We start from the raw sequence: 25,718 nt of genomic DNA, 5'->3' as shown, positions 1-25,718 counted from the left end.
ACGAATGGCACTGCAGCTGCAGGAAGACACTAGATTACACTGGGATGGGATCAGGGCCTTCCACACCCAGAGCCCAGTCGCTTCCTTCTTCCCAAATTTCAGGTAATACCTGAACCCCAGTAAACTCTGATGTCGATGCAATAACCATTCACTCCTAGCTTTGGACAGCACTATTTTACCTTTGTGAATGAAAGGATTGGGCAGGATCACATCGTTGCTCCAGGGTCTGACCTCCACACATCCTTTCCAGCAGACATCTACTTCAGGCACGAACAGGAGCACATGGAATCAGATGCATTTCCATGCCCAAAACAGCTACAACAGAGCTGCAACTCACTCACCACATAGGAGAGCTTAGTTCAAACAGTCAGTAATTCATTACTCACTCAACAAACAAATAATGATCCAAGCTGCAACACAAACTCTTGGAAACAAAGTCAGGAAACTAGAGGTAAGGAGATGGAAAAAAAAAAAAAGGCATTTTGGAAAGTTTGAAACAATTTATTCAGTTGTTCTGTACAAGATTAACAGTTTTCATACCACCCCCACCATCTTCAGCAAGACAGTCCCAACTCACACAAAAAAAAAAATAGAATAGTAAACCACAGCTCTTACACCCAAAAGGAACTGCCATTCCCAGTAAGTGCCATGGGAGCCTTTCCTCCCCATCCCATCACGGAAGCGCTGCAGGGCCTTGCCCAGGCAGAGATGCCAGACTGGCTCCCCCTCAGCTGCAGGGTCTCTGCGTGGTCCTGCCTTGCTGCAGCTCTGCTCCACACCATTCACTCACTCATTATAGCACGTAAAGAAAAAATATCCGGCAGAATTCCCACCAAATAAACATTTCCCTGAGGCAAGAGGCTTTGCTAAATTCCTAGAAGGAGGGCGTTCTGCTCCGGCCACACTTCCCAGCAGGAGCGTTCAAGTGAAAGCAAAGAGAGGGAGGAGAACCAGTACCTCGAGTCACTCGCTGAGACCCCCAGTCCTGCAAGTGCCCCAACGCTCCTTCAGCTCCCAGGGGAAGCTGAAGGTGCAAAGCACCTCTCAGGATCAACGGGAACCATGTGACATCCACTGCTCAGAGTCCACCAACAACTGCTGGGCTTCGTTCCAACAACACGAGTTCTGTCTTTGGCTCTTTTGCTACAACCCAGGTATTTGCTGTAAACAGACTGGAAATCTGAGCTGAAGTATTTTTTTAAATACAATTCATTGATCTTGGGAAATTGAGTATCAGCTCAAACTGAAAACAGTCTCTCTTGGATCTTCATAAAACAGGGAAAACTGAAGTAGAGATTTGCTGGTATACTCGGGGTCAGCATCCTTCCCCAAAGCTCAAGGAGGAAGCTGCAAGCTTTTGCCTGAAATACCAGTAAATTCTACATAGATCAGCATGATTCCAGCATGGCTGTGGGGGCCTGAGAGAAGGCAGAGCAGGGGAGAGCAGGAAATCAAACCTCAGGAAGCTTAGGTGGAACCACAACCTGCATGGTCTGAAAGGGGGGGCTCAGGGGAAGTATTTAGGTCTAAAAGTTAAAAATATAACAAGAAAAGATAGCCCCCAGTTGTAGCTGGTCCCTGTTCCTGCAGCTGTGCTGGGCACATGATCCTAGTGCAGAAATCATGGAGGAGAGCAATCTTTTCCTCTGGAATTCCTTTGATTAGTAGTGACCTTGGTTCATCTCCATCATTCCCTCTGCCCACCAAAGAGATCCCAACCCACGACCCTAGGAAAGAATGGCTTTAGGGGAGGGCCTGGAACCCGCCTGCACATACTGGGATGAGAACTGGTGCTCTTGCTGGATGTGGGACTGTGCTCAGTCACCAGGACACCACTGAAGTCCAGACAGTGCAGCTTTTTTTCTTTTTTTGATGTGCAACCATAAAAAGCTCTATTAAATAAACCAGAATACGTTTTAAATACAGAATGATTAAAAAAGGGTTGAGGAGCACACGAAATAGGGCTGAAATGTGTGTCACTAGTCCATTCTTGCTCCACCATAAAAGGCACTGGAATTATGTCTTCCGATCCATGTGACATGCCGAGAAGTGTCCCATCCGATCCAATGCATTCGATGGTAATGAGGATAAAACTGAGCAGGAAAAAAGCATCCCTTCAGATGGAAAAAAATCCAGAAACTCAAAAGAAGTAGAATTCTCAAAGTCCATGACAGCATCTAAAAATGTCTCTCTAAATCCTCGAGGGGAACATCAGGTGGTTCCTTGGATTCACCACAGGAAAATGTTAAGTCCTCCAATTAACTGTAGCACAGTTTTATAGTACAATTGGGAAGTTCCTCAAATGTCTTTGGGAAAGCACTGGCAGTGCTAGAATTACCCAAGTAAATCCAAAGCAGAAGAAAGAAGCACCTTTCATACCCTCCACGGGGAGACCAAGGAGGTAACTGGACTTGGAGGTACTTGGCAGCTGCAGACACAGGCGGGTGGGAATCACGGGGAACACCCGAGTGTCCCTGCGAGTTCCAGCTCCTGCCAGTGCCAGGGAATGCGTGAAGGGCAGCAGCAATAAAACAGTGCTACAAAATGCTTCTCTCATCGGGGCATGGCTCAAGGTGGCCCCTCGTGCGGGGCTCAGCTCTGGAAGCCTCCAAGCAGACGCACCAACGAGCTCCTCATCGCAGTTCAGTCTCTCCAGTTGTCGTACGAAAAAAAGAAACAGAAGACCAAAGAAAGGAAATGAAAAGACACAGCTGGTATCCAAAGTCCATGACCTGTCCCTCTTGGTTTTATCCCATGGGTGCTCTCGCTCCCCTCCTGGCAGGCGTCACAACTTGCGCTGCTGTGCATTGGACCCTTTGCCATGAAGCTGAGAAGCATCTGAAAGAAAGTAACACCAAGTGGGAAGAGGGTTCGGCATCACCCCCATGGAGCTGGGACAGCCAAGCCTCTCTGCAAAGAGAGAAAGACCTACTCTGCCCTTGCAGCACCAAGGAGTGAGAGGGAAGAGGATGTTATTGGAGACATCTCCCGACTGGGAGCAGCCCAGGCTCTGAGTGAGGGACATGGGGAGCACTGAGGGTCTCCTGTGGCCTCCCCCAAAAAGCACCACGGCCCAGATCCCAATTGCTGGGGGACTTGTCAGCCTATGTCCTTCTCTAAAGCCACCCTGGCACATCTCCCCAATCCAGGAAACCAGAAATACGTGGTGGGGCTGCCTTGCACCTAAAGGTGGTTGGAAATAACCCATGAGTGCACCTTCACTGTTGGAATCACAGAACCATTGAGGTGGGCAAAGACCTCCAAGATCATCAAGTCCAACCCGATCCCCACCTTGTCACCCAGCCCACAGCACTGAATGCCATGTCCTGTGATTTCTTGAACACTTCCAGGGATGAGGACTCCACCACCTCCCTGGGGAGCCCCTTCCAATGCCTGACCACCCTTTCCTTGAAGAAATTCCTCCTGATGTCCAACCTGAACCTCCCCTGGCACAGCTTGAGGCTGTTCCCTCTTGTCCTGTTACCTTGGAGAGGAGATCAACTCCCACCTTGCTACATACAACCTCCTGTCAGGGTGGGCTTTAGGCTCTTTATTAATGAATTGATTATTTTATTGGGTGCTTTTTTAATGAAGGCTTTAGGTGCCCACTGATAGTGACAGGAACCACAGGAATGCAACCACTGATGGAACAGAAGGGAGCGGGTGTGGAGGGAAAAAGAGTAAAAACATTAAAGAGAGAAAAAGGAAGGAACTTCAGGAAGCAGAAGTTTTCCAGGAGCAATTAAAACTCCAATCAGACCAGGAGGAACATCTCAGGCAGTACTGAGATGTGGAGTTCAGCAGCAGAGGCACCGAGCAGCACAGCAACAGCCCCTTCTCCAGGACAAGGAGAAGCTCATTCCATGCAAGAGCTCAGCCCAGCATGTCCCGTTTCTGCAGCGAGAGGCAGAACCAGCCCCAGCCCCAGAACAGCACAAAGGCACCTCCACCAGCAGCAGCAGCAGCACTGACAGCACACAAGCAAGCACTGGATGCTCCTTGCTCAGAGGTTTGTGGATGAACACTGGTATAAAAGCACTTTCATTAAGACATCAGCATTTGCAGCAAACTCCCCCACACCAGAGTCCTCTCTAGCTTTCACACACAGCAATACAGCTGTGGCCAGATGTTCACACAGCCAACCACAGCTTGTGCCACAGCACACATTAATTCATTGTAAGGTTATGGGGGGTCACTTAAATATCTACTGTGTTCTACAGAACACCAAGGTTGGGAATATTCTCAGAGATGGCAGCACTAGGCTCAGCCTCTAATCTTTATGTGAAAACACCAAGTGAGAAAGCAAGTCCTTGCTGAAGTTGTATCCGTGGTCAGTTTTCCTTCACTTATTCCCAGTGACCTTTTGTCTGCTCACAGCTCCTGGCACTGCATCCTGCTGTAGAGTCCATCAAAAATTCTTGTTATAACCCCTATAAGCAACAGTGAAGGAACCACTCTAAATTCCCTCAACTAATGGGGCAAAGAACTCTTCCTCAGTGACACAGAACACATTCCACGACCCACATTCAAATCACACTCATCTCACTCTCAGTAATGTGAATTTACAAACAGGAAGGAAGAGTTGTCACACCAGTGATCACCACTAGAGCTTTCTTCAACTTCACCACACTGGAGTGGCACAACAACCCGCCTCAAACTTCAGGAAAAGAAGCAAAGACAACCAATTCTTTGCATTTTCAGCGCACAACACACTCTTCTTTCTTCAGCAAACAAACACCACGCTCAGCAGTCAAGGGCATTTTATTCCATGACTGCTCCAGGAGGCCACAGGTGGCCTGACAGCCATAGGATTAGGCAAACACCCACTCCTAAATCAGGCTCAGTTGCCCAGGAAGACAATCCCAGCAGGAGCAGGTAGTAAGAGACTGAACTGCACTGAAGTGCTAAAGAACACGACTGGGAACGCAGAAATAGCAATTACCAGTGGGATAAGCAACTCCCCAGAGCAGGTAAGCCCGACCTGCTGGCCCTGACTTTCAATTTTCCTTACTACTCTCCTTCTTTGGAAAACTCTTGTTTTATGCATCACTTCTGCAGGCATCAGCTGGGGCAGGAACAGGCTCAACTGCCAGATCATCATGTTGTCACCAGCAAGTCTCTGCATTTACACTACAAACTTGTTGTGAAGGAGATGCCAATTAGCTCAGAGCACAGACACAAGACATTCTGGTCTGACACATCTTATGTAGGTCACCAGGAACAAAACTCCACAAAGCCGGAATATTCATTCCAGGGCAGTCCTGGCAGGCTGTGCACAAACAGGCACAGCTTTTATCCTGGCAGGATAATTCTGAGTATCTCCAGGAACCAACACTTGCTATAAACACTAAGGGCTCATCATTCCAGAAGTCACAGAATCATGGAATGGTTTGGGGTGGAAGGGACTGTAAAGCTCATTTTGTTCCACCCCCTTCCCTGGCCAGGGGCACCTTCCTCTATCCCAGGTTGCTCCAAGCCCTGTCCAACCTGGCCTTGGACACTCCCAGGGATGGGGCAGCCACAGCTTCTCTGGGCAACCTGTGCCAGGGCTTCACCACTCTCACAGGGAAGAATTTCTCCCTAAGCACAGAGTCATGGAATGGTTTGGGTTGGAAGGGACATTAAAGATCATCTAGTCCAACCCCCTGCCATGGGCAGGAACACCTTCCACCAGACCTCTCTGGTCTGAGCCCCTCTGTGCCTCAGGGAGGCTGAGGGCTTTAGCAACAACCCCACCAGCTGGAAAACACAGACAAGCTTGGTTTGAGCCCTAAAGGAAGGACCTGCTGAGATAGAGGACGACTCACGAGGCAGAAGACAAACACTGACAAGTTACCTGGCAAACTCTGTGGTAAATGAGTGGACAGGGCAGAGTGTGGGAGTGGCGCTGCATGGTGGGGGCTGGAGTGCAAACCAGCCAGAAGACCTAGAGAGAAAAACAAAGAAAGGAGAGGGAAAAAGGAACAAATACACATCGAAGGCAGAAACAAGCAGAGGAGCTGCAGCAATTAGCTTAGAGCTACTGGGACTTCTGGGCTAGCTCTAGGGACGTGCTCAAGGTTCTCCAAATGTAACTGCTGGGGATGTAAAAGCAGGGACTACAGCACGAAGCAGCAGCCAGAGAGATGGGTGGGTCTGCAGCGGGTCAGCAGAGCAGAGCACGGCAGTTGTGACCTGCCAGCACAGGCACGGGGAACACCAGTGTGCCCAGGGGATACTCACTGTGCCCAAGGCCGTGGTGGAACGTCCCTGGAGCAGGTCCCGTGACTATGGCATCCTTTGACACTCCTGCTTTTGGGGAGGAGTCGGAGCTGAAGGAGATGACATGGAGAGGGAAGGAATGAATAGGAGAGATAATACCTAACGGGGTGGAGCTCAGGGCAGCCGGCAGCTTTGGGTTGCTCGACTTGTAGGATGGAGCCAGTACACTTAGGGAGGAAGAACTGGTTAGCAGCACAGCTCCACTAGTTCCTTTCTGAAAAGCAATGGAAAAGGTCAGTCAGGAGTGGGAAAACCAAGGCAGAGCATTATTCATACTTATAAATCTGCAAAAAATGGGAGTGCTCAAGAATCCCTCCTCACAAGGAGCACCCTCCCAGTCAGGGCCCAAGAGCTGCCAACATCTGAGGCCATCAGGACGTGCCCAGGACACTGGCAATCCAGCTCTTCTAAGTGTGGCCATGCTGGATTTGCCTCCATAACTTCCTTGCTCTAGAACTGTGCAGAGAAAAAGCTTCCACACTGCCTGTGCTTCCACACTGCATTCCAGGGGGGATGCTTCCTACTCCATTTTGGCAGCACATCACTCCTGACAACTCAAGGCACCAAGGTTTGGCACCCAAGGCACCAGGAGTGTTATCTGGGATCTCTCCCATGGAGACAGGCACCACTGGGAATGCTTCCCAGTAACAGAAAACACACAGGGGCTGAGCAGGACATGGTTTCAAGGCCCATTTAAATACACTTATTGAATTGTCCAGCTCTTCCCACGTGCCCAAAGGAAGGCAGAGATGAGCAGCCAACTACAAATGAATACGACAGCATTAGGAACTATTACTTTTTTCCTATAGATAAAAATTAAGGGCCTTATACTATTAAGTAATACAATATTACAATAATTAAAGTCTGCATAGGTAACCTGGGAGTCCCTTATGAGATACTGTATCCCAACAAACTCAGACCCTGAATTCCTCAGTGTGCCACTGAACTCCATTCCAAAAACATCACTTCAGCAGCTTTAGAAATAACTGGGAAGGAACAGAAAGTGGGCAGAGAGAAGCACCAAAGCAGGTGGGGAGGCATTTGGAGCTTAGAGCTCAGAATCAGAGCCCACTGCAAGACAGACAGAGGGGTTGGAATGAGTCCAGGGAAGGGAATGGAGCTGGGGAAGGGGCTGGAGCAGCAGGAGCAGCTGAGGGAGCTGGGGGGGCTCAGCCTGGAGAAAAGGAGGCTCAGGGGGGACCTTCTGGCTCTGCAACCCCCTGACAGGAGGGGGGAGCCAGGGAGGGTCGGGCTCTGCTGCCAGGGAACAAGGAACAGGAGGAGAGGGAACGGCCTCAAGTTGTGCCAGGGAAGGTTTAAATGGATATTGAAGAAATTCCTTCATGGAAAGGGTGGTCAGGCACTGGCACAGCTGCCCAGGGTATGGTGGAGTCCCCATCCCTGGAGGGACTTAAAAGCCACGTGGATGTGGCACTTGGGGACACGGTCTAGTGGTTGGCAGTGCTGGGGGATGGTTGGACTCGATCTTGGAGGGCTTTTCCAACCTTAATGACTCCAGGATCCTATCACAGGTTATGTATGAGCCAGTTGTTAAAAAAGTGGCAATAATACTAAAATGACTTGCAGTAACTTAAGGGAGGCCAAGTTTGTAGATGTAACTAATAACAAATTGATGATTATACTTTTAGTTCACACAATGACTTTTAGCTCTTGTGTTAAACTACTTTACTGCACTTTCTCTTAATCCAAATGGGAGCCCTACTGTCCCCATAACCCCCAAATCCAAGGCAGGAACATGACACAGCCTGTGCAAAAACTGCAGTTTGGAAGGTACCAAAGAATTCTGCTTAGTTGTTCTTTTAAGCTGAAAATGAAAGCTTGAACTGGGGAGTGCAAGCCCCTGGCAAAGGCTGCGACTTCCAAGCTAAGCAACTGAAATCCAGACAGTCATCCAAGAACTTCAGGAAATGCTTTAGAAATCTCCCCTATGGCAGGTCTGACCACAGCAGGAGCTGGCCAGCCCCAGGCCATGTTTTCTCCTGGCTGGCACAGCCCCCTTACCGGCACAGAGGTAGAGGCTGCGGTGCTGCTGACCACCGCTGGCTTTAGGGACGAGGTCAGCAGCTTGGCCACCCCCTGGGTGCCCCCGCTGGAATCTCCGTTGGAGCCCCCGGGAGGTGCCACCAGAGTGAGCTTCTGGGACACAGGAGGCTTCTTCAGCGAGGAGCTGGAGGCCGGGCGGGCGGACGCAGCCGGGGCAGGGGCTGGGCCGGGCAGCAGCGCCCCAGAGGAGCTGCCCTGGTTTGCAGAAGCTCCAGAGGAGGAGCTGCTGGAAGAAGCCCCGTGCTTGGAGAGGGACCCAGCAACAAAAGGCGATTTGTAGGATTGTCCTGAAGAGCTGGAGCCGCTCGAGTGCTTCCCGCTGTAGCTGAGAGATGCTGAGGATGAGCCCTGGCTCTTGTGGGAGCCGCTGGGGTTGGGAGCACTGCCTGGTGACGCAGAGGAATGGAAGCTCTGAGCTTTGGTTGATGACTTGACCTGCTGGAGGAGGGAGCGTTGGGGCAGGGGCGAGGAGGACTTGGGGCTCTGCAGTTTGACAAAGGGAGCTGGGGAGGTGAAGGTTTTCTGGAGCTGAGTGCTGGGGTGAAACACCTTCACCTGGGAGCCGGGCACCGGCGCGGGGGCCTGGGGGCCGTGGCTGGGCCGCACCAGGCTGTGGTGCTTCTGCTTAGCCTGGTGGGCATCAGCAAGGATTTTGCTGGGGGAGGCTTGGCAGGAATGCTCTTTGTAATTAGAGTTCTCTGTCTTCTTGTCTTGAGAAGACTGGCCCAACGCCAGGGCCTGCTCAGCCAGGAAATTTAGAGGAGACTGGAGGGAACCAGAGGAAGATGTAGGGGAAGGGTTGGACTTTGGAAATGTCCTCTTCTCCTCTGAGGATGCAAGAGTTGGGATCTTCTCTGGTGGAGCTTTTGGAGGTGCAGGAAGAGTAAAGTCAGGGCTCCCTCCCGCTCTGCTGTTCAGCGCAGCCAGTTCCTTAGAGACTGCTTCCAGGGAGGAGGTGGGATTGTGAATTAGGTCCTCATCCAAGGAGTCATCCTTGAAGGTAGCAGGAGTGCCACTGCTGGCTGCCTGGGCTGTCCCAAGGGACAAGAGTTCTCTGGTTTGGGCACTGATGCCCAGAGCTCCTCCCTGGGGCTCTGAAGACATGGCCGAGGTGCTGCTCGAGTGCACTGAAGGAACAGACACCGACAGCTTTTTATCTGCCTTGCAGGAAGATTCCTGGAACAAAATCACAAGAGAAGGCACAGTCAGAACAGAGACAGGGTTTACTGCTGAAAAGGGAAGGGAAGGTTCCCACTTTGGGGATGAAAGGCAGAATACACGTTCTGTGCCTGTTGACCTCCCTCCCGGCTGCCACTGCCATCAGTTTTAGCTGCTGTTCTACTTGTTTGTTGAACCCCCATACTGAGTAGAGCCATTTCACAGTACCTAATGTACAGACACGAGGCTCAAACACAGGATTTGAGATGGCAGTCATTTGACTCTTGGCATATCCCAACCACGAGAACCAGAAAACAGAACTCACCTTCACTTTCACCTTAGTAGGAGCCATAACTTTCTTCTTCGCCCTGTTTTGAGGGAGACAAAAGAAACACAACTCACTGAATGCCCACAGGGAAGGATCCAAGGAGGGAGAACACCTGGGCCCTGTTAGTGATGATCCACTGAGCCTTTTGCCAAGACCCAAGGGAACAGAGGCAGCATCTCGGGTTGCTAGGATTCAAAACCACATGATATCTGGTTGCTGCTCTAGGAAGCCCCAACTCCCACACAGGGGATGAATTAGGAAGTGGAGCAGAGTCTTGGAATGGCAGCAGAGCAGTGAAACACTCACAGGCACGTCCTGCACCACCACTGCTGCCCTCACTACAGCAACACCCCGAGAGAGACTGGCACAGACACTGTTGTGGAGAAGGTACACAGTTATTTTAGGTTCCCAGAAGAAGTTAAGGATGCAAAAGCATCTGCCAAATCCACAGAGAATAGACCATTTGGCCTGGTCAGATGCAATCTCTGGTACAAGACATCCCTGAGCTGCTGGAATGGTTGGCTGAGGGAAGGATGACTCTACACTCCATTTCATACTCTTCCTCACACTTCCCCTCGCTCATCCAACGCCAAGAACAGGACTGTGTGTCAAAAAGACATGAGCCTAAATCCGTGGCATCATCTATTTATCCACTGCCAGCAAGATCCATGAGACCCTTTGGCATTAAAGCCCCTGTCCAACTGGATATTTGGGTTTTGCCACCCACTTTCACTGGTTTGAGCTCCTTTAACCAGGCAACAAGAAAGAGGGAATCCAGACTGCAGGAAGGACCAACTGAACAGGCAGCAACAATCCCAGTGCTACCATCACACTCCGTGTCACCTCCATCTGCCAACCAGGGCCTGGCACAGAGGCTGCTGAACAAGGCCAGGAGGCAGCCTGGCTTCAAAGGCTAAAGCACCTCAGGAAGGTGGAGCTGGGAGATGTCACACACAAACTGCTCTCCCTAGACCTCCCCAAATGAAGCAGTGCTGAACTATCTGTGGGGAGCCAAGCTCAGGTGCTCCTGCATGATCCACCCAGGCCCCAGGGAACGGACTGCACCAGTTCTCACTCCAAAGGAATGCTGGGATACTCACAGGACTGATGTGAGGTGTCCGTGTACACGCCTGCTCTCCTTAAACAGTGTCCTAAGAAGGGAAGAGAGCAATGAGAAGTGATATCCAGCAAGACCCAGTAGAGCAGCTGGGATCACTGGAGACAGAGCTGCTCAGTACAGCAGGGGACTTAGTGATTACATCACAGAGAGCAAATATATTCATCCCTTTTCCAGGAAGATCATCCTGAACTCCCAACACAATTCCCTCTTGGGGGAGCTATGCTTGTAGATGCTGGAAAGGCCATTAAGGCAGTTGTTGGACAGTAACTAAGGAAAAAGCTCTGCCAGTTTAAAAATCCAACTGGAGAGGCAGAACCACCACTCAGGCGGGTTGCTACTGCTCACAGATCATCCAAGAGCTCTTCACCAACTTCCAGGGAGAAAGGTTCCCTTCCCCTGCCTCACACAGCAAGAAGGGTGAGAAGCCTTCACTTTGTGTCTGTGTTGCCAGCAAAGAGCTGAGGGGAGTTCTTACATCAGCACAGACTGATGAACAACTGACTGAGCACAACTGAGGCTGAGCTTCATCCCAACCCTGCACTACTGAGGCTCAGGAAACCAGAATCTCACGTGAGTCCTGTTTCGCCCAGACCAGCTGCCCTCAGCTGCATTCTCACATAAGTTATAAACACACCTTCAGTACTGGAATGGAATACAATTCCTGTCTGATATTAACAGATTTTTGTCATCCTTTTTCTTTAAAAAGCAAGCTTATTTTAACCTCATATTCCATTAATCCTCTCTGAGTGTTAACAGAGGAAACAGACTCATGGCAGGGCCTCTCTAAAATCTTACACAAAATTGCTACTCTGTCCACCTTCAAGTTCCTCTTAAAGATGAGCTTCTGTGATCATGAAGACAGTGAATCAAGCTGACTTATTCAGAAAACTGTTACAGTTCTAGAGTCACCAACTGCCCCCTTCTGTGTGGCTGTCGCTCCATCCTCTGTCTTTAAACCACAAAGTCATAGAATATCTCAAGTTGAAAGGGACCCAGAGAGATCATCAAGTCCAACTCCAAGTCCCAGCAGGAGAAACCACTGTCCTTGAGCCATTGGAAAGCAACCAGAAAATCCACTTTTACTGAGTCATTCTGTAGTTAACTCCACTGGAAGAGCCTCCTACACCGAGTCTTAGGTGAACACCTGAATGCCTGACAACAGTTTCACTGACAAACAAGGGGTGAAAGATTTTATTTTCCTTTTATTCAACAAAAAGAGATTTTAAAACTTGGAAAACTAAGACCTGATAATATCCTCATTAACTAAGTAGGAATCTTCACCCACCTCCTAATGCCTTGTTTCAGCTCCTGTACCACCACGCTACAACCATGCGCAGTCCTGTGCTTCATGTGCACAATCAACTGCAATAAACAGCCATGGACTTTTCCAAGTGGATCTGTGCTGTGCTACTCATACTTACTGCTCTTAAGAGCTGGTACCTACTTCCTTTATCCCCCAGGAAACCCAAAAAGCAAATGCAGTAGAGAGAAGACAGCACTGCCCAGCTCGTTAACTGCAAAGAGACAGAGACCATGGAATGGCTTGGGTTGGGAGGAACCTTAAAGATTCCAGCAGTAAAACTGTTCAGCTGTCCTTTCTTTAAAAGCATTGAGCAAAAAAAAGCAGGCCAGGAGATGATGACAGTGCCAGAAAATGACTCTCTGCCATTTGTGTGGCTCTCTGCCACTGCCAGCTCAATGGCAGGGATGGTGGAGGGTGGGAAGGAGCAGGAAACAGCAGTGAGGACCCCAGAAAGGGTAAAGAAACCACACCAAGTTCCTATTTACACTGCTGACTCCCTGATAAGCCCCTAAAACTTTCTGCTTTGCCTTTTTTGGGAATACTCCAGGGAAGACTTCCCAAAATGCCTGAAAAATGTATCCTTTGTGATTACAGAGTGATCCTTTGGAATACAGAGTCAAGAAACCACAGCCAGGCCAGTCAGCCTCATCTCAGTGCCAGCTCTACCTGCCAGTGGCATCCATCAGAGGTCAAAACAAGGCCAAAGCTACTCACTGTTGTAACTTACAACCTGACCTGCACTCTCAGCAAGTTTGGGGGTGATGTGAAAAGGGAGGAGGGGGGAGAATATGCTGGAGGGCAGGGCTGCCATTCACAGGGCCTTTCCCAGGCTGGATAAAGGGGCCAACACAAACCTTGTGAAGGTCAAGGAAGACCAGCACAAAGTCCTGCAGCTGAGATGGGACAACCCCAGGCAGTACCATGGGGTACCCAGGAAAGGGTCTGGGGGTCCTGGTGGGCAAGTTGAGCCACTGCTGCAAAGGTGTCCTGGCAAACTGTACCCTGGGGGTGTGAGCACTCCCCTTGTTTAGCACCTGTGAGGGCACATCTGGACACAGCACCCCGTTTCAGGGTCCCCACAGTACAAGAGAGATGTTAATAAACTGGAGCCATCCCAAGGAACATGTGACAGCCAAAGAGAGGTGGAGGGAACTGGGTTGGCTCAGCTTGGAAAAGGAGAAGCCCGAGGAGGAACCTAACAGCACTTTTCCACTGCCTAAAGAGTAGTAGGGACAGGGAGACATGGAGAAGACAGAGACTGACCTTTCTCAAAGGTGCACAGTAAAGAGCAAAAAGAGGGAGTATTCAGTTCAGTGCAAAAAGGGGAATTCTGACTGGAAATAAAGAGAAAAGATTTCATGAAGAGTGATTAAGGACTGGAACAGGAGCCCAGAGATGCTGTGATGATCTCCATCCTTGGAGATCCCCAAAACTCCACAGGCCAAGGCCCTGAGCACTCTGACCTAACTCTGAATCCAGCCATTCCTGAGCAGGGGTAAAACTAACGACCTTCCCAGGTCCCTTAGGACAAGGAATCCCTGCAGCACAACTTGATTCTTGCTCACCTGGCCTGCATCCAGCCTTTTGGCCAAAGGGGCTTCACCTCTCCTTCTAGGAAGGTCTTCACATAATCCTCTAGAGACTGAGCTTTATTCTTGTCAAGGTCATAACCATCCAACTTAATCTTCACCAAGTGGCAAAGCAGCTCCCTGAAGAACAGGAAGATTGCAAATAGAGTTACGCAGATTAACTTTTCCCACTTGGAGCTCGTTCTCTTTATCCAGGGCTGGATAAATACACCAAGACACACCTGGCCCTGCACAACACCTTCCTAAAACAACTGACCCTGCACTGCCTTCCCAAGAAAGGGGAAGGGAAAGGCTCCTTGCTCTGTCTATGCACACACATTGATCCACCAGGGAGAAAAGTCTTGTTCCCCCTTCCCATTTTATTCTCCTGAAACAGCTGAGGCAGCAAATCAGTGCCAGAATCACTGGCACCATTAACAACCACAGAACTGAACCTCCCAGCGAGGAGAAGGCAGGAAGAGAAGTTGGCTTTGCCCTAAACCAATCAGCACCTCAATTTGTTCCAGAGTAAGACGAAAAAGACAGCAGGATTGATTCTCCTTTTACCCTTTGTCATGTCCCCTCCTCCAAACACTCCCTTCTCTGTCAGACCCTGGTGCCAGGCAGCAATCCCCTACAGCTTTAACTGCTTCCACAACCACAACCTGGTTGCACTAAGAGTCTTGGCTGCAGGATTTCAGCAATTCAGCTGAGTTCCTTCTGTTCCCAAAGATCCCTCACTCTCTTTTGGACTCTGCACAGTCTTAGCACCTCTCTCAGAGTTGGCCTGTGCCTGGAATCAGCTTCAGGGTGACATTTATTAAATGCAATAGTGGCTTCCATAAATAGCACCGTGTGCCACAAACCTCCAGGCTGATTGTTCTTACAGGTGATCAGCTCTGAAAACAAGGTACAGATGCCAAAACACTTCACTTCCAACTGCAAACAGTAAGACAAGTCAAGGGTTTGCTTAATATCTAAACTATTCAGACCTGATTTCGTCATTCCATTGGAATTTCTTCCGCGGCCCCGTGAGGCGCTTCCCTCCCTTCTCCTCATCCTCCTCCTCGTCAGAACAAACTCGATCTCGCTGCTCCTTGTCCTTTTCCTCCTCCAGCATCCTAAAATGGAGACAGAAAATGTGGAAGTCAAGAGGCTCAAGGAGAGGATTGAATATGTCTGACCAGCACTGGTCAGAGGTCCCAGCAGTCAGCGATCTCTGGCTTAGGGTGCAAGGTGAGCTGAGGGCTCAAGGTTAGGAAATCTCCCAATATTTTGTAATAGAGACCATGGGACTAATCCAGCCTGGCTGTTCCCAGGCTGCCATGTTCTCAAAGACACGCCTGCACACGTGGAACACTTCTGTCAAGCTCTGGTCCCATCAGTGCTGCTGTAGCTGGCACTGCCACAGACAGCACAGAGAACATACACAGCTTAATTAGGCCAACCAATGCCCATCAGCAATTTTTGCCTACAGAACAAAAAGAGGAGGTAAATAAACTTCAGGAGAGCAGCCTTCAGGCCACAGGGAGCCTGCTGGAGAAAGCTACAGGTGCAGAAGGAGCAAACAAGGAGCTTACTTGGCAAACTTGGCCTGAGTGTGGGCTTGGCACTCCTCCTGGTACTTGGCAACCTGCTCTGGCATGGCCCTGCCAATGGCTTCCTTGAGCTTCTGCAGGGGCTCCCTCAGTCGGCCGCCCTAGAGCAAGCACAGAACACACTGAGGCTCCCTGGGGTGTTCCAGCCACGACCCCCAAACCTGGCAGGGCGAGCCCTGGCCAGGCCTGAACACACCCCTGTGCCTGAGCCGTGCTCAGGGCAGGACACCACCAGGTCAGGGGACAGCAGCTGAGCCCTGGAGCTCAGGGATAACACACACACAGACACACACACACAGAGGAGACAGGGCTGTGCTGCCCATCCCTCACCTGCTCATAGAGATAAAGCTTCCGGGCCCTCTTGACCAGGGTGTCCTTGCTGCAGGGGAAGAAGGCAGCCAGGTGTGCATACACCCCTGACCTCACCTGGCTGCTCAGCTCCCGGGTCTGCAGCTCTATGCTGAGGGAAAAGACAAACACAGTGTTCACCAGGAATCTGGCAGGGATTCCCTAAGCAACATCCATAACACTCTGAGGCAACCCAGGGAGCTGGGAGAGAGGGACACGGGGAAAAGCCAAACTGCATGGAGGCTCGTTATGTTCTAGAATCAACAGACTCAGGCATTTTATCCCAAGCTGTACCTTTCACTCTGGTCTCAGAGCAGCTGGAAAAGGAACAACAGGATGTCAGCATTCTCACTTGTCCTGCAGCTCTCCCTGGCAGCTGAAGTGAAGGAGTGTCAGGCAATGTGCAGAACTACACACTGGTTATGTCAGTGCTATGGCAGTTTAATTCAGGACAATATGGAATCAAACCCCATCCCCTGGGTTTCAATTTACTTCCCAGAGAGTAGATTAGAGAGGTCAGTGTGTGCCAAACCCATCTACACAGTTACACATAACTTGAGAGACTGGCTTTTTAAGCCACTTCTCAGTGTCAATAATAAATGTAAAAAAATCCCAGCTGATTCACCATTCCCATCATCATCATCATCACAGGATGGTTTGGGTTGGAACCACCTCATCCCACCCCTTGCCATGGGCAGGAACACCTTTCTCTAGCCCAGGTTGCTCCAAGCCCTGTCCAACCTGGCCTTGGACACTTCCAGGGATGGGGCAGCCACAGCTTCTCTGGGCAACCTGTGCCAGGGCCTCACCACCCTCACAGGGAAGAATTTCTAATATAAATCTCTCCTCTTTCAGTTTATAACCATTTCCCCTTGTCCTATCACTATCTGCCTGTGTAAAAAGTCACTCTGCCTCTTAAGCTACCTTTAGGTATTGCAAGGCCAGAAGAAGTTCTCCCCAGAGCTCTTCTCCAGGTGAACACCCCCAGCTCTCCCAGCCTGGCTCCAGAGCAGAGGGGCTCCAGCCCTTTGAGCATCTCCGTGGCCTCCTCTGGACTCTCTCCAACAGCTCCACGTCCTTGTGCTGTTGGTTCCCCCATATCTGGAGGCAGCTCTGCAGGGGGGTCTCACCTGAGGGGGCAGAGGGGCAGAATCCCCCCTCCCCTGCTGCCCACGCTGTGGGATCAGCCCAGGGCACGGGGGGTTTCTGGGTCCCAGCACACACAGCCAGGGCATGTCCAGCCCCTCACCCACCAGCACCCCCAGATCCTTCTCCCAGGGCTGCTCTCAATGAGTTCTCTCAGCTTATATTCATGTCTGGGATTGTCCTGACCCCAATTCTACAGCAAAGTCATACAAACCCATCTAAACCTCCTCTGACTGGGGCTGAAGTGATCAGTTTGACATCAGACCAGGACTGTGTGCAGCCAGCACTGGAACGCTGGAAGGTGGGAATCACCCCTCGAAATGAGAGGGCAACACAGTCCCAAACCTCCCTCCAGCAGTTCACTGCAAGTGCCTTGATAAACCTTAATGAAATTAAAGCCTGTGTGTTAGTATTATTACACTGATCACAAAGCCCTGTGCACTCAGCAGCCTTCTCCAGGCACCTGCAGAAGAATGAAGCCATTATCTATCTACCAGCAGCTGCCTGAGCAACGCTGGCATTCTGTAATTTGGGGCCTCAAAAACACAGAGCAGGAATGGAGCTCCTCCAGTCTGCCCAGAGAGCCAGAACACAGAAGCCTTATCCCAGTTATAAAATATTCCATATTGCATATAACTTACATAGCAAAGAACATGGCTGATATTTCTGACAGGGAAAAATTTGCTGTTCTTGCATCCAGCTACACTCGCAAGTCAAGTGACCAAATTCAGGCACACAAATATCAAGCATCATCTTGAGAACAGGAAGCCTGGATATATCCCCTCCAACATTCTCCTACCTCAGCATATTTCAGCTGAAAGCCATTTCCAAGCGATTTTCCTGTCTTCCTAGGCATGTTCTGCCTGGAAGACCTGTACAAGGACAAGATCTCCTGCTAAACCTGCTCCTGAATTTACCAAAATTCTCCTTTCCCGCCCTTCCATGCTGGCAGCACTTACTCCAGTATGATGTTGTTGATATCCTGAGTGAAGAATCTCTGTTTGCCTTCTCCCTCGGCAGCCCTGGCAGCCTGGAAGTTGGTAAATAAAACAAGTCAGCAGCAGTTCACAGATGGCACAAGCAACTGAGTGTTTTCTAAACCACCACAGAAACAATGCAAAACAAAGCACAGTTTTATTCCATACACTCTGCACCACCCAAAAGCTGCCACAACTGACAGGAGAAGGGAGATCATACCCTGTCCTCTTACAACTCCCCAGTTCAAGTCCAACCCTGACCTGATAACACCAGGTCCTACCACAGACCTTCCCATTCTGGCTTCTCCCCTCTAGATGCACTGGATTTACTACTCTGGAGTGAAGATTCCTCCTTTTAATGGGACAAAGGAGATGGCTTGGGAGCAACTGGCTTCTTTAGCAAACTTCCCATGGGAAGAACAACAGTTTCAGGGCATGGCTTTAACTTCACAGCAGAGCTGTTGGATTGAGCAATGTGAGCACAGAGCTTGTCCCTGGAACAGGAAAAATCATCCTAAGCACATTTAACGAGGGTTGACGGGACTCATCACCAGGTTTTCTAGATCAATCTGGAAACTAAGCCAAGAAACCAACAGAAAGAGTCAGAGCCACAGGGGATGTGTTATTCCCAGTTAACACCATGGAAACAACAAGAAAAAGTCCTGGTCAGGAAGCTTCCTGAGCTATGACTGCAGCTCACACAGTGCTGCCCAAAAAAATCACACCCATGAAAAATATGTCCAGCAGGAAAATAATTCCAAGAGATGAATGAGATAGTAGCAAATTGCCAAGAGATTTCAGTCTCTTCTGAGTGGGGATATAAACAAAACTGGGATTCATCACGAGGCACCACATCCAGAAAGTGAAAAGGAGACCAGGAGAGGGCATGATTTTGAAATCCCCTGATTTGCCATTCCAAGGTTGGCAAACAATTAATTTATGCCCAGAAGGTGCACATTCCTCTCTGCCAGCAGCAGGTCACAGACAGCTGGTGATACCAAAGGAAAAAGCTCAATGCTAAGGAGAATCCTCAACAGGAAAACTATCTTAGGAAGAGAAGAGAGAGTTAAAGTGGAATCAGTTCAAATAGAAGAGGAAATGCCTGGAAGCTCCATTTAACTCAGGAGATGCTCCCACCTGCTGGGAAGAGACTTGGCTCTCAGACAGAGGCACAGCACCTCTTCATTCCCACCTGCAACACAGTCCACGTCCCAAAATCCCAACTGACACAGAGATTGTTAAATCTTATCTCTTCCTTGGTTTCTTTTCCTAACATACACAGTCCAGCAACAAAAAATCTAAGCAGGAAAATGTGGCTAATCAGCTATTACACTGTCTTGAAACACAATAACAATTAACCCGATATCATAGGAGCCTCCAAAACATTCTCCTTTAACTCAGATATATTTAGAAAGAGCTGTTTTGGCACTTTCTGAAATAGAAACATCCACGAAGAGCCTGTTCTTATTATCAGCTGTGGCAATACTTTCTTCAATTCCTCCTTCCCCTCTATCTACTCACCCCCACTGTGTAATTTCTCAGCAGAACAGTTCTCTAACAGCAGCTTATCTGCAGTAACAGCAGTTATTCAATATCTCTTACTTAGTAAGAGGTGCTCTAAACTGATGTGCCCCAGAGTGCAAAACATACACCACTACAGAGGTCCAAGAGCAAGTTTATGACTTAAAATCAACGTTCAAAAACACATCAGTAGCAGGAGCAAAACATCTCAGCACTTGTTGACAGGCTGGTGGTGTCAGCCCTCACACCAGAGAAGCCCCACAAATCTGAAAGCACACTCTGACACGCTAGGAGAGGGATCCCTGACCAGCACACAATGTTTTCCTTCTCCAAAACAGACTGGAGCACCTCAAAGCACAGCACATTTGGGAGAAGATGAGTCCCACAGGAGTCCAGCTGCAGGAGGAACTACTGGTGAACAGACAGAGGATCACCTTTCTAGAAATTAATATATTCCACTCCTCAAATGGTACCTCAACCTCGAAATGGTAAGGTGGGTAAAGGACTCCAGTTGCCAGTGGAGCAGCTCCAATGTGGGAGATGTCAGATGGTGCCCTGTGAAGGCATCTGCCTGTGTGTGACATGGGAAACAGCTTCAGCAAACCCTCAAGCCCCATCTACAGGGCTCTCCAGGCCTTCTCACGCTGTAGAACTGGTGATGCTTTCCAGCTGCATCCTCTTCTTTTACCTACAGAGCACTGTGCAGCACTTTGCTGTCCTGAGCAGCACAGCACATTAAAGATATTATGGTGGAATTTGTCCTTGTCATGGTTTAACCCCAGCCTGCAACTCAGCCCCACAGAGCCACTCACTTCCCTTTCAAGGGATGGGGGAAAGAACCAGAAGGGCAAAAGTGAGAAAACTCATGGGTTTATCTAAAGAGTTTATAGGGAAAGCAAAAGCCACGTAAGCAAAGCAAAACAAGAAATTCATTCCCCCTTGCCCTCAGCAGGCAGGTTTTCAGCCATCCCCATGAGAGCAGGGCTACATCACATGTAACAGTGACCTGGGAAAACAAACATTCCCCCTCCTCCTTTCCCCAGCTCTGTACACTGAGCATGACCCCATGTTTCTGGGATATCCCTGTGCTCAGTTGGGATCAGCTGTCCTGGCTGTGTCCCCTCCCAGCTCCTTGGGCACCCCCAGCCCCCTCACTGGCAGTGCTGGGTGAGGAGCAGCACTGTGTAAGCACTCACTGCTCAGCAATAATAAAAACATCCCTGTGTTATCAACACTGTTTTCAGCAAAAATCCAAACCAGCCCCATACAGAATCACAGAATGTGCTGAGTTGAAAGAGACCCACAAGGACCATCAAGTCCAATCCTGTTCCTGTTCAGGACCATCCCCAAGAGTCACACCATGTGCCTAAGAGGATCATCCAAATGCTCCTGGAGCTCTGTCAGCCTTGGTGCTGTGCCCACTGCCCTGGAGAGCCTGTTCAGTGCCCCACCACCTTGTGGAGGAAGAACCCTTTTCTAATATCCAGCCTAAAGCTCCCCCGCCACAATTCAGGCCATTCCCTCAAGTCCTGTCACTGGTTCCCACAGAGAAGAGATCAGTGCCTGCCCACCAGCTACCATAGAGAAAATTAACTCCACCTCAGCCCAAAACAGTCCTCCAGCCCCACTAGTGCACATTTAGGTTCATTCATGTTAAACTGACTTTGGAAATTACCTCTTGCATCAGGTCCATACTTTGCCAAGAGAGATAAAGAAGGAATCCTGACAGGTGTGGTACATTCAGCAGACAACAAAGCCCAGACTTTGACACCCCCTGACATCTGGGCCTTCAAGAAAGTACCTTAGAGTGTGACACAAAGGGGTGACCCCAGTGGCACTGCAAAACTGCCCCAGTGGAATGTTCTCTGTCCCTGCCACACAAACCCAGCAGAGCTGTCCCCTCTCCAATGACCAGCAGTGCCAGTGTCCCTCCCTGCCATACCTGAGCCAGCTCTTTGATGCGTTTCTCCAGCGGGGCTGGGAGGCCCTCAGGGAGGGATGGCTGCTGCTTGAAATCCTGCTCCAAGCCTGTGCCCCCAGGATCGCTCCCATCCTCCACATCAGGGAAGGGGCTGCCCTCTGGGGACTCGCTGAGGAGCCTCTCCAGGTCCAGGTCACTGAGGGAGTCCATGGCTGTGGCTGCCTGGAGCAGGTCGGTGTCACTGGCGTGGCCGAAGAGCGAGAGCAGAGGGTCCGGCATCGCCTCTGCCTCCCTCGGGCCCGCAGGGTCTGCTGGGGAAGGAGCCACCACTTTCTGCTCTTCATCTTTTTTCTTCTGAGCATCCTTCTCCTTCTGAAACTTCTTCAGCATCTCCTTGACACTGAGAGCTCCAGAGTATTTTTTCTTCTTCTTCTCCTTACTTGCATTTAATGCTGTGAAGCTGCAAACAAAGTATGGAGGAGGAAAGGGAACTGAACACAAGACCAAGGAGCAGAACGATACCTTCACCCCATTTCACCAATTCCCTGGAAAGTCTTAGCCCCTTAACCAGTTACACCAGGAAAAGTGTTCTACAGCCTCTTAAGGTCACGCTGCCTGTTCAGCTCTGAGAAGGGAAGGCTGTCCTGCCTCACTGCAGAGAGGTGCTGGGGTTTAAACCACCTCCACCAAAAATAAACTTTTATTTAGTTACATGTATTATTCCAGCAGGGAAGATTGGGAAATGCACAAGCCACTAGGGCAGAGGAAACTGAAGCAAGAGAGAATTTCGTGAAGTTTTTTGCTTATTAAGACCAGGAGAGCAAATTCCTTTTCCTTGCTCGCTATGAAAGAATCGCACCCTGGAGGTACCATGTCACACATGGTTTGGTGTTGCCCAAAAGCAGACCCATGCAGGGAAAAAGAAATCACAAAGAACAGTTACAGGAAGAAGGAAAAGAAACAGGAGGAAAATGCAGGAAAATAGTCAAAAGCAACATACAGACAATGAAACAGAAAGGCTGGGCAGACAAAAGCAAGGACAGAGCAACAGCACAAGATGACTTAGAACAAAATGAAAACTCACTCATTTTACAGCCCAAAAGCTGCAAAAAGGCTGAGCACTCATCCAAGTGCTCATCCAAGAAATACTTTGGGCAGGAGTGCAAATGCCCAGCAACAGCAGCAACACAGCCTTCTAACCTCTCCCTCCCTGCCAGCCTGGCACTTGTATGGTCCCGAGTCCAAGCCCTTCCCACCTGCCTTTCCCCTCACAACTTTTTCCCAACAGTTGCTGTCTTTCTCTCCACTCTCAGTTCCCACCCTCAGTATCTAAACAGACTCCATCAAACATCAACACTGCAGCCAGCTGTGCCTGTCTGTGCTTGGATACTCCTGCTGTGGAGCTGTGCTCCTTCCCTGATCAGTCACCTGCCTTTCTTTCCCACTTTGGAAGCAATGGGGGTTTTCCTGCCAGGGTTTGTGCAAAGTGCATTCAGGCCACCCCACACTGCAACAGGTCCTACTGAGCCACCCTGAAGCAAGGTGTCAAGCAGCAAGAATTCCCTCCTCCGCCTCCTTACCCAGCTTTTGGAAACTTGGACTTTTTGGATTTCTTTTCCTTGTCGTAAGAATCATCTTTTTTCTTCTTCTTCATTTTTTCACCTCCATCTTTCAACTTCCGCTTCTGCAGAGGGTTAAAGCCAAGTCACAATCAGAGTCTCCCACAATACTACCAGCACTCCCAGTGACACTTTGGGACCTTTCCCAAGAATTTCAAAGCACTGGACACATTAACCCAAGCCCCCTACATCTATCACCACAGTTCTGGCCTTTGACAGCACACCCAGCTTCTACTCTTCACCACCACCATGCCAAGTGACTTCCAGGGTGACAGGGAGCTGCTGCCACCTCTGCTCTAGGAACCAGGCAACTCCACCAGAGTTTCATCCATGCCACACCAGACATGCTTCATTTTACTATGAAATATAGGGACACAATGGGATTTCAAGCGCTCATCCCTATTTTGGACACACCAAGTCACAAATCTCTCCCAGTCTGAATATCAACACACTCATGCAGGGAGCTCTAACAGAGGAAATAATTGAGAAAGCTGCCCTGCTGACCTTGGGACATTTCTTCTTCTTCTCTTTGACATAGTCATCTTCAGACTCAGATGCCTGACGGAACTGCAGCGTCCCTGAGTTGATGTAAAACCCTCCATACTTCGTAGTAAGAGAAGCAGGAACAAGCTCATCGTACTGGAAACAACAGAGAACAGTTTATTGGCACTAGAAGTTTTGTTACTTTATCCCATAGCTGAACTGTTTGGAAAATGGAGTGGGATTCATAGAATCACAGAATATCCTGAGTTGGAATGGACCCACAGGGATCATCAGTCCAACTCCTGACCCTGCACAGGACACTCCAACAACCCCACCTTGTCCCTCAGAGTGTTGTCCAAACCCTCCTGCAGCTCTGGCAGCCTTGGTGCTGTGCCCACTGCCCTGGGAGCCTGGTCAGTGCCCAACCACCCTCAGGGGGAAGAACCTTTTCCTGATATCCAGCCTAACCCTCCCCTGACTCAGCTTCATGCCATTCCCTCCAGTCCTGTCACTGCTCATGAGAGTGAAGAGATGGTGCTCCCCCAAGACCCGACAAGGCTGTGGAATGCTCACCAGCATCCTCCTGCCCCAGAATCTCTCCTTCCTCAGTGCTGGCACACTCCTGGCTGACCTTGAGGTGCCAGCTCAGTGCCCAGGCTGTCCCTTTTCCCCACCCTCACACCCACCCCAGCACTCACGGCTTCCGAGTTATCGATGAAGGAGTCGGACTCGTCGTAGCCGTACCCCATATCAATCAGGTCCTGAATCCGGTCCTTCCTGCGTCTCTTCCCCCCCTAAACAAGCAAAGACTGACACTGTGATCATCTCCCTTTTGCAGCTACCACAGGGACAGCCCCAGTACAGGACACAGACACTGGCTCCAGGACAGGAAAGAGAATGAGCTGCAGCAGAACCAAAGCAGGGTTAACACATCCCACTGGACTCTCAGGATGTGGTAAATCCAGTTTTAGGTTTTTCCATACAGAATCAAAACAGTGCAGCCAAATTAAACAAATCACTGCCTGCCAAGCTGACTTAGTGCCAGCAGGCTTCATGCTGAACTGGGTCTGCACCCCTTCAGCATTCCTGCCAGGGCTCTTCCCTATGGACTGCTCTTATATAGCTGCTACACAGTGAGTACAGACTGGGTACTGCAGGCACCACACACACACAGAGTGTGTTAGGGTGACCCAGGGGTCAAACCTGGATCACGAGACAACGTACAACTCGCTACTCAAAAGTGCCAGTTGTAAAACACAATGTGGTTTTATTGCAAAAGTGAGAGGAAGAACAGAAAGAAGCAGGTAAGGCAGCACTGCCCTGAGGGCAGTGGATTCACCACAGCCCTGTGCTCACAGACTTGGCAGATTCCATTCTGCCACAGCAACAAGGCCTAGAAATGAATTTTTGCTCAAGGAAATTAAATTTTATCAATTACAGTAAGTGATTTGCCACTCACTTTAATTCATGTCATTCGCTTTAATCAGGCACATCTGACTTAAGAACGAATCTGAACTATTTTTGCAGCCCTGAGACAGAAAAGGAACATAAAAATCAGCACGTGCCAGCCAGGATAAAGGACTGGGGGAGAAAAGGAACCTGAGAGCCAGGAGCATTAACCAGCACTGCCCACCCCCAGGAATAACAGCAGAGAAAGAACAAACACCTACATATTTTTCTTCAAACTTCCTTGCAAGAGCCTCCACTTTATGTCTTTCCTTTTCCTCATCATTAAAAGGATCGGTTGGGTCTTTCTTCTGTAAAAATAAAAGACACAAAACCATCAGAATCAATGCTGCTACCAAAACACCATGAATTAAACCCATCCCGACTGGAGCACCAGCCAAATCAGCCTTTGGGACAGGCTTTGGTGCAGTGCTGTCCCATGTCTTCCTCAGGGACATGGATGGGGGGAGCACAACCCTCAGTGTGTCTGGAGATGGCACCAAGCTGTGTGCAGTGGTTCACTCACCTGAAGGGTGGGATGGGACACCCAGAGGGACCTGGACAGGCTGGAGAAGTGGGACCATGGGAACCTCATGAGTCCTGGGAGAAGGATCTGGGGGTGCTGGGGGGTGAGGGGCTGGACATGCCCTGGCTGTGTGTGCTGGGATCCAGAAACCCCCCGTGCCCTGGGCTGATCCCACAGTGTGGGCAGCAGGGGAGGGGGGGATTCTGCCCCTCTGCCCCCTCAGGTGAGACCCCCCTGCAGAGCTGCCTCCAGATATGGGGGAACCAACAGCACAAGGACGTGGAGCTGTTGGAGAGAGTCCAGAGGAGGCCACGGAGATGCTCCAAGGGCT

At 50.0% G+C, this 25,718-nt stretch overlaps 1 protein-coding gene across 4 annotated transcripts in view; it reads right to left on the bottom strand.

The window, feature by feature from the left end:
- Positions 1 to 486: 486 nt before the first annotated feature.
- UBN1 (ubinuclein 1) overlaps positions 487 to 25,718 on the bottom strand; it is a 26,926-nt gene continuing 1,694 nt past the window's right edge. Inside the window, exons 2-18 of one of the 4 annotated variants that reach the window (XM_018067556.2) lie at positions 25,086 to 25,172; positions 24,114 to 24,209; positions 23,437 to 23,571; positions 22,894 to 22,997; positions 21,644 to 21,773; positions 21,335 to 21,535; positions 17,854 to 17,924; positions 15,731 to 15,860; positions 15,383 to 15,501; positions 14,795 to 14,923; positions 13,800 to 13,943; positions 10,912 to 10,962; positions 9,809 to 9,851; positions 8,284 to 9,501; positions 6,223 to 6,475; positions 5,837 to 5,926; positions 487 to 2,838 (exon numbers count right to left, since the gene is read on the bottom strand). In XM_018067556.2, coding sequence (XP_017923045.1) covers positions 2,786 to 2,838; positions 5,837 to 5,926; positions 6,223 to 6,475; positions 8,284 to 9,501; positions 9,809 to 9,851; positions 10,912 to 10,962; positions 13,800 to 13,943; positions 14,795 to 14,923; positions 15,383 to 15,501; positions 15,731 to 15,860; positions 17,854 to 17,924; positions 21,335 to 21,535; positions 21,644 to 21,773; positions 22,894 to 22,997; positions 23,437 to 23,571; positions 24,114 to 24,209; positions 25,086 to 25,172 — 3,054 coding nt within the window. In that variant the 3' untranslated portion in view covers positions 487 to 2,785. Of the gene's footprint in view, positions 2,839 to 5,836; positions 5,927 to 6,222; positions 6,476 to 8,283; positions 9,502 to 9,808; positions 9,852 to 10,911; positions 10,963 to 13,799; positions 13,944 to 14,794; positions 14,924 to 15,382; positions 15,502 to 15,730; positions 15,861 to 17,853; positions 17,925 to 21,334; positions 21,774 to 22,893; positions 22,998 to 23,436; positions 23,572 to 24,113; positions 24,210 to 25,085; positions 25,173 to 25,718 lie in introns of all 4 variants that reach the window. The other 3 variants (XM_018067553.2, XM_018067555.2, XM_018067554.2) reach the window with 3 other exon arrangements.

This window comes from Manacus vitellinus, unplaced genomic scaffold (genome assembly GCF_001715985.3).
Source record: "Manacus vitellinus isolate BGI_N305 unplaced genomic scaffold, ASM171598v3 scaffold_12_pilon, whole genome shotgun sequence".
Classification (NCBI taxonomy): Eukaryota; Metazoa; Chordata; class Aves; order Passeriformes; family Pipridae; genus Manacus; species Manacus vitellinus.
The sequence above is the reverse complement of the archived record's forward strand: the minus strand, read 5'-3'. Positions and strand labels throughout refer to the sequence as shown.